Source organism: Penicillium atrosanguineum, assembly GCF_028827265.1.
Source record: "Penicillium atrosanguineum strain IBT 20685 chromosome Unknown utg000005l_segment0_segment0, whole genome shotgun sequence".
Lineage (NCBI taxonomy): Eukaryota > Fungi > Ascomycota > Eurotiomycetes > Eurotiales > Aspergillaceae > Penicillium > Penicillium atrosanguineum.
In genome coordinates this window covers 1,180,031-1,188,188 of record NW_026623137.1, presented here as the reverse complement: position 1 = coordinate 1,188,188, position 8,158 = coordinate 1,180,031, and the positions used below count along the sequence as shown (strand labels likewise).

Sequence of the window (8,158 nt, the reverse complement as noted above, 5' to 3'; positions counted from 1 at the left end):
AGGATGCGTCTTCTTTTTATTCTTTTATTTTTTTTTCTAGCTGCGTCTTCTGGATGTATAGACGGAAGTATAAGAGGCAAAAAGAAAGAAAGAAAGAAAGCCGAGAAAGGAGGCTAATTAGGGGGCCCAGACCCTGAGGTGACGTAATCCAGTTTTAACCGCGTTGGGAAATTGTTAACGCACGGACTACGCTCGGGCGTCGACAGGATTGCACATACTTCGATGCCGAAACAGCATCGTGCAGAACGCCTGTCGCTGGGTTTATACCGAGAGTTACGAATTATAACCCAGACTTGTATAGCCGCTGTGCCGGGAAGTGTCATTGCCCGGCGTCGCGAGTAATAAACGGATACGACGGAGTCCTTGCTATAGCTGACAGACAGCCCCTGGCTTGCCGGGTTCGGGCGAAACGTTAGCGTAGGCAGAGCCAGCCCATCAGAAGGCAAAATCCTCTGGTGAGAAGAAAACACGGTCGAGCTATGGTGGTGACTAGGCATTGGGGCACAGACAGTCGTGTGCTCCCAGACGGTCGGGTTGAAGTTAGTTTCACGCCGGAACCTGAACGCTTCAGACTTGAGGACGGATTAGAGATATGTCAAAGTCAGCGGCAACCACGGTTCTTGGATGATTTTGAACATGATGGCTATATCGTACATATCCAGTTGGGTGGACCGGTCAACCGAAAGGTGATCCACGGACACGCGCCTCAAAGATACATAGCCTGAGTTAAGCACGCGATCCACTTATCAGGGCCTAGCAAGGGCTGTAAGTCTCGACGTAAGAGGGAAACTGACACGGACTGGCCAGGTAAATTAAAAGTTGGCAAGTTTTGGCGAAAGCGCCACCCGGTTCATAACTAGGGAGACTAAAAGGTCAAGGTATTAAAAGGTAAAACCAAAGAGTGAAATTCTATGCAAACAGAAAGGGTACACGGACCATCCGGAGTGTCGGCCGAAGACAGCCCCACGCCTATAATTGATCATTACCGAACATTACGGGTAATTTGGCTGAACACCTCCCCTTAAGGATCTGTCCCTCGTCATTGGTATTTCGTCTCTTGCCCTCTTTCCCTTGGCATCCGATCTCCGCTCTCCATCCTCCCTTTCTCGTCCTCCTCTCTGGCCTTTCCTTACCTTACCTTACCTTTCTTTAAACGGACACTCCTTCGCACATTGTTCATCCGTCCTCCGATTTCGCTATCACCCCTCTCCCTCCCTGCCGAACGTGGCATCCGAACCCAACGCTGTATTTATAGCATCGCCCAACAGCCTGCGCTCCTTTTTTGACTCCGTGTCTCCCACACACGTGGGAGTAGCCGAGTCCCTCGTGCAGTAGCAGGTCTACCTCGAACCCCCCTCGGTCGGCCCGTTGTCCGGTACACCAGCCCTCCGTCCTCTGAGTCCTGACACCGCAAGTAATGCTGGCTCATTCGTGCGTTTCAACCGAGCTCGTCCCCAGCTCCCCGTGAACATATCCCAGGATCGGACAGGAATCTTCAGGAACATGATCAACGGAACCCTTGGCACCGTTGGCTCGAACACCTGAATACTCCCCTTTTCTGCAAAGGCTGCCCTATAATACAAAAAGAAGGATGAAAATGACAGAATCTCGGGCTTCGATTGCTGGTCTGGAAGAGGCGGATCAGCCGATGACTCGGAATGGCCCCGTCGCGGGGGATCCAAATCGGGATTTCAACCACCTCGACGAGGCGCAGACAACCTCTGCATTAAACGAAAAAGCCGACCTCGGTCGACAACCCTTGAGCAAGCAATCTGCAAAGGCTCCCTTGACACCCGAGATCAGTGAGGCACAAGCGACCATCCGTCAAGCGTTCCCCCACGTCTACTCCTCCAGAATTCCCTCCGCCCGCACCTCCACTAGCTCCCTACAAGCCCTCAACGAAAACATAGTCGTTGATGCCCGGTCGGAAAATGGCAGCATCGGACGGAGCCCTCGGAGAGCATCTCGTCAATCGGATACCCAGCCCGAATTCTCAGCCTATCCTGACCTCCCTGTCTACCCTGACCAGTCCTATGCCTCGCTGCAGTCCCAAATACACCCAACCTGGCAGCCACCGCATCTCCGACCACGAAGCTCCTACCCATCGCAGTCCGAACCAGCTCCCCGAACTCATCCTCGCACTGCTCGTACAGCCGGTAACACCCCCTTGTCGAGCCCAGGGTTATTCTCGATGAGAAGCCCTCGAATCACCCCACCCAATGTCTCCGATGATGAGGGCTCACTCGGAAGCCCATACCTTCACCCCACGCACATGCAGCCACCGAAGGAAACACATACTGCCGAGGTGGAGCGAGATATTATCACTGGAAATAAACTGGTCAACCAGTACGAAATTCTCGAGGAGCTTGGGCGGGGTGAACATGGCAAAGTGAAGTTGGGAAGACACGTTACCACCAAGCAAAAGGTGGCCATCAAGATTGTCCAACGGTACTCCAAGCGTCGCCGACTAGGCAAGCTGGGTAACCCGGAGGACAAGGTGAAGAAAGAGGTTGCTATTCTCAAGAAGGCACGGCATCCCAATGTCGTTAGTCTGCTTGAGGTCATCGATGACCCGAATCAACAAAAGGTCTACATAGTGTTGGAGTATGTTGAGAACGGTGAGATTGTTTGGCGGAAGAAGGGATTACGAGAGATCGTCCATGTCGACAAGATACGGCTTGACCGCGAAAAGGCTGGAATCCCTGATACCCCGGCCTTCCTGCAGGAGAGCCAACAGTTCATCAGGACGGCTCAACACCTACGTCGGCAACGAGAAAGGGCACGAGAGCGGGTCGAAGCGCAGGCCGCAGACGCACAACAAGGGCCTATTCCAGGCTGGAGTTTGGAGCACGGTGCTGAATCATCAGATGAAGAGGACGAAGGCTTAGGGCTAGCTATCCGAAGATCGTCCACCCGCTCTGTTGCGGTTACCGATGATACTTCCCCCAGTCAGTCCTCTGCCCAAGAGTCACTCGCAGCTATTGAAGGGAGTATGTACGGTGCTTACACCGACTACTCCTTTGAGCGGCGGTTCAGCACAGCTTCTAGCAGCTTTGGCTATGCTCCGTCTGAGCCGGAGTGGGCTGCAGATTGCGACGACATGTCGTATGTGCCTTGTTTGACGATCAACGAAGCGCGCAGTGCATTCCGAGATTCAGTCCTTGGATTGGAGTATCTCCACTACCAGGGTATCATTCACCGTGACATCAAGCCGGCCAATTTGCTAGTCACTGGTAGCCATCGTGTCAAGATCTCTGACTTCGGTGTCTCATACTTGGGACGACCCATGCGCGATGAGGAAGAAGAGCAATTGGAGGCGACTGACGCGACTGAGCTAGATGATGCCCGTGAGTTGTCTAAGACTGTTGGTACCCCGGCTTTCTACGCTCCCGAACTTTGCTACACTGGTGACGACTTTGTTGAAACCATTGGCACTATTCCCAAGATCACTGGTGCTATCGATGTATGGTCTCTGGGAGTCACATTGTACGGGATGGTGTTTGGCCGTCTCCCCTTTGTGTCCGATGATGAGTACAGCATGTTCCAGACTATTGTCAAAAAGGAGGTCTTTATCCCGCGCAAGCGCCTTGTGCCCGTCAAGGATGAGTCTACTGAAGGGATCCAGAGATTCTGCCGTGACGCCGGTGAACTGGTGTATGAGGACATTGACGACGAGCTGTACGACCTTCTGCGACGGTTGTTGACCAAGGATCCGATTCGTCGCATCACATTGAAAGAGATCAAGCATCACCCCTGGACCTTGTACGGTCTGCCCAATCACCGTGCCTGGGTAGAAGAGTCAGACCCCGGCTATCAGAGCAAAGGCAAGCGCATCGAGGTCTCGAACGAGGAGGTCACCAGCGCCGTCAGCAAGGTGCCTTTCATTCAGCGTGTTCGATCCAACGTCGCCAAGTGGTTCTCTGGTCGTTCCTCAAAGGACAAGGAAAGTCGCAAGCGTACCTCGACGAATTCTTCGGACACGCTATCTTCGATGTCGAGTACCAGCACATTTGGGAAGGCTTCTCGTGGTGGTACAGACAGTCGTCGATCCAGCCTACGCGGGGATGAGGAAGTCTTCCGCTCATCTAAGTTTGGAGGTCAAGGCGAGCATCCGCTGGCACAGAGCGTTACTGCTAGCCCGGTAGAGGAGGAAATTAGCTGGGCCACATCCTACTTCCCGCTACACGAGCTCAAGCCTTATGCGCCTTATTCCCATTCTCAGGCTCATGCTCGCGACACTGCTCCCGCTCCAGTACCGACTATTCAACGACCTGCTGGTCCGCGACGTGCCAAGTCGTCGATGTCTACCGCTGAATCCACCAAGACAGTGAAGCCATCCAGCTTTGACTCACACAGCGCTGTGCGTCCCCGAACAGGCGCAATTATTGAAGCCTTGGGAACAACCAGCCTCGGTAGCATTTTCAGCGGCGCCACTAAGCGTGCATCGGGCGCGTTTGGTTCAAGTCGCAGCCGACGCAGCTCGCCATCTGGTGAGACTGCGTCCCTGGATGGAGACCGTCACTCTGAGCCTAGTCTCGCTGTGAGCAATGCCTCTGCGACCGGCCACTTGCGAACAACTGGTTTGTGGCAGGCTGCGATTCCCCCGCCCTCCAACACCCCTTTGTCAGCATCAGCTCACCGACGCAACCGGTCGCAGCAGCTTGCGGGTAAATCATCCGCAGAGTCTTTCCATCTCACCAAGGAGGCGCTTTTGCGCCGACGGAGAAGCGACATCGAGCCCTGCGCCGATGATGCTTTGGCTCCTAGAGTCGCAAGTGCAAATGCCATGTACTCATCAGACTCCCTATACTTGCCGTCACTAGCTCCTCCAGAGCCTGTATATCCTGCGGACCGTCCCCGCAGTGGCCTGATCAACTCCACCCCTTCCGCTGCCACTATATCTTCCTCCTCAGCCGATGATTTCACCAGCGGCATGTCCCAGAGTGCTTCTCACCCAAGCATTCCGTCTGTCGTCTCCGGAGCCTCTTCGCTCTCCGGCGATGGTCTGTACCTTAATGCCAAAGACTCCGATGTTCCGTCAATCCTACGAACCGGTGAGACCGTCAAAGCTTACCACTCAAGCTCGCTACGTCCCGAGGAAGACGAATCCAGGTACTACTGTGACGACGAAGACGAGGATGAATCTGAAGAAGAGATTCTAGTGATCGGCAAGAAGAAGCCGCCTACCGAGAACAAGACCAAGCCCACTCTCCGAACATCTGGTTGATCACATGAGTTCAAACACACTGGAAACCACCACAAATACCTCCCCTATAACCTATCACTCCACCATCCCACCCATACCCTTCATATCGATCCCAAGCCGGTCGTTGTGCTCCGAAACCATCCCACAGTTTCCCTCAACTAAATTTTCTCAATCATGGAAACAACGACCTAAAGCATGTCAACATACATCAAGTGGCCTGTACATATACCATCCTCGCGAGAATTGTCCTCCAGGTCTTTGTCAAAAAACCCTCACGCCCCCCAGTCCAATTTGTTTCTCATCTGATTGCGCCCAAGATCGCGCGCACAGATATTTTCTTTCTTTTCTCCCGACTTTACCTGTATCTAATGTTGACACTGGGCGGCGTGCTGTGATATTTTCTTAAGTCTCGTGTTGTGGTGTGGATTGCATGATATATGATCGGAGGCAGAGGCTGATGATCTACGAAATGAATAACGGAGACTTTATCCTAAATACAGCTTTTAATGCATGCTTCCAATGAACTATATCTCTCGTAGATTGCCTAGGTGGCACATATGTTCCGGTGGGGTTGCGTACAAATGCCGATCTTCCTCTGCGGCTATTTCACTTCAGGCGACTCGCAAGTATCTGACAGCCATAACAGGAATAATTCACCGACTGACGTTGGACACTACATGTATAGCCTACGTGTACACCGTAGGTAAGGCAGAGCGTGAGCGATGTATCCGTGGACCACCCCTTGCTTCGGCACACCAAGACATTCCGTCACATTCAGTCCAAAAATCATCGCCATCTTTTGCTTTGGATCTAGTTTTTACCTTACTCCGAACGACTCACCATGACTGTCCCAGTACAAGCCGTGGAATGGTACCGAGATCAGGTCATTTTTCTGACCGGTGCCACTGGTAACCTCGGCGGATGCTTGCTGTACAAATTGGCAGTGAAGCTTCCAGTTGCAAAGATATATGTCCTTTGTCGGGGATCGGTGCACCAGGCCACGGAGAAATGGGAAATGTCCATGGCAGAATAAATAGATGACATCTTCGATACTAAGGCACGAAGTTACCATCGCAATTCACTCAGCCGCCTCTCTTTCTTTCTTCCAGGAACTTCCTGAGTCTATACGAGACAACTGCCTCCCAGTCGTGGAAATAGCTCGCATGTTGCTTTCCTCCCATAACCTCGATGCCTTTTTGCATGTATCGAGTATTGGGAGCCAAAGCTTCCTGCTCGGGGAATCTGTACTTGAAGATGCCGGCCGGGTTTCTCCTGATGAAGATCTGCCTGACACCCAGCTGTCAGCTATTATTATTAGTAGTAAGTATGCAACTGGGAGTAACAAGCAGTGGATTATGCGAAACACATGGATCATTAGATATCTCGCCCAGCTTTACGGGATGTGAGACAAATTAATTTTTCTCTAATAAGAAGAATGGCTTATATTGTAAGGTATATACGGGTAATGAGTTTAATAGGGTGGCTCTCGCATGGAAGCTAAAGTATGAATTACCAGCCTAATCAAGATACTAATCCATTCATATCATAATTCACGGTAGGAACCTAACCAATATCGTGCCCAGGCTTGAGGGCTCTCGTATTTTCTTTCTACACGTCAGAATGGGCAAAGGATGTTTTGTCATCGTGTCGAGACTTTTCACGCAGTGTTCGGCTAGGAAGTATTTAGGGGGACTACCACCTGAAGCCGCGTAAGGTCCGGGTTAGGGCGGCTCGCCGCCCTTTTCAGGCGGGCTTTAGGCGCTAGGCGACCACCACTAGACTCATTGCTATTGTATGATTATGATGTTTATATGGTCTGCTATTACATACAGCTCTACGGCCATCCTACGCAAACATCTTCGCTTATGGACTTGGCAGGGGGATGTAAATGGCCTAAATTAATACCCTTGATGCTTGTTCACCTGAACGTGGTGCTTCTCTTGGGCATGACGAATTTCATTTGCTACCCAGTCCCAGATCTCTTGAGTCTGCATTTTGCCCCTTTCACGGGCGTCCCAAACAGCGAGGAAGCATTGGACCCTTATCTGGATGACTCTCGACGGTCAAATTGGAGTTTCTTCAAGACAAATTGTAAATCATTTCCTTCTGCAGATAATCATGATCCCTTGTAGCCGAGCGCAAGAGGGACCATCAATGAACGCGTGTTTTCCTTTGACTGAAGATATCGGAAAACGCTAGTAGAATTTATTCTAAAATTCGGGAATGAAATGCGAAGCCGTACACAGTACAAACACTGAGACCGTACGTCGAACCTGAAAAGACCCGCGCGAAATTTCATCCCTCCGACTGATTATATACGGCATATATGGACTGAAAATGGGCACGGAGACAGGTTCCTGCCGATTTTTGATTCAGATGCAAAAGATTACAGGAAGGGGAGAGGGGCGGGGTGAGGAAGGTACCTCACGATTAAAGGTGGTGTGATATCCTTGCGGACCTTGTGAGCGACCTAAATAAAGACAATAATCTACGCGAGCAAAAGAGAAGCATTCAACCCAATCTGGCCGCCTCTGAATGACTGACTTGTCCTCAAGTACTAAGCCTCCGGACCCATAATAGTATGCATCAGCAGTAAAGCGCGGACTTGTCCCTACAAGGTATAGCTTCTAGCAGAGTAAGCAAACCAGGAGTGTTGGGGGATTGAAGATTGAGATCATGGAAACGTGTAATATAAGCACTTGAGGTTGCGTCCGCGCTAATATCTACTTCTCTGCGAACCCGAACCCGAACCCGAACCCGCAACGCGTGCCCCGATACAGCGGCAGTGGCTCTGGAGAAGCCCCACCGGACATTATCCTGTTTACAAGAGCGCATACAAGTTGCAAACGGGTGGAAAAATGCCAAGAGCTTACTAGCGCAGAGCTTTGATTCGCGTGTCTTGTTTCATGCATCACACCTTAATAATCTAGTCCTATAATTCAAAACCTCCGT

The 8,158-nt window shown here is 51.4% G+C and overlaps 2 protein-coding genes across 2 annotated transcripts; both read left to right on the top strand.

Moving 5' to 3' along the window:
* Positions 1–1,597: 1,597 nt before the first annotated feature.
* On the top strand, positions 1,598–5,227 carry N7443_006696 (putative serine/threonine protein kinase; the record flags this gene model as incomplete). Its single annotated transcript, XM_056886752.1, has 1 exon — positions 1,598–5,227. One exon carries the CDS (start codon positions 1,598–1,600, stop codon positions 5,225–5,227), a length of 3,630 nt encoding a protein of 1,209 aa, XP_056740401.1.
* Positions 5,228–6,047: 820 nt separating this feature from the next.
* Positions 6,048–6,239, top strand: N7443_006695 (uncharacterized protein; the record flags this gene model as incomplete). The annotated part of the gene is made up of 1 exon (XM_056886751.1): positions 6,048–6,239. One exon carries the CDS (start codon positions 6,048–6,050, stop codon positions 6,237–6,239), a length of 192 nt encoding a protein of 63 aa, XP_056740400.1.
* Between the last annotated feature and the right edge of the window lie 1,919 nt (positions 6,240–8,158).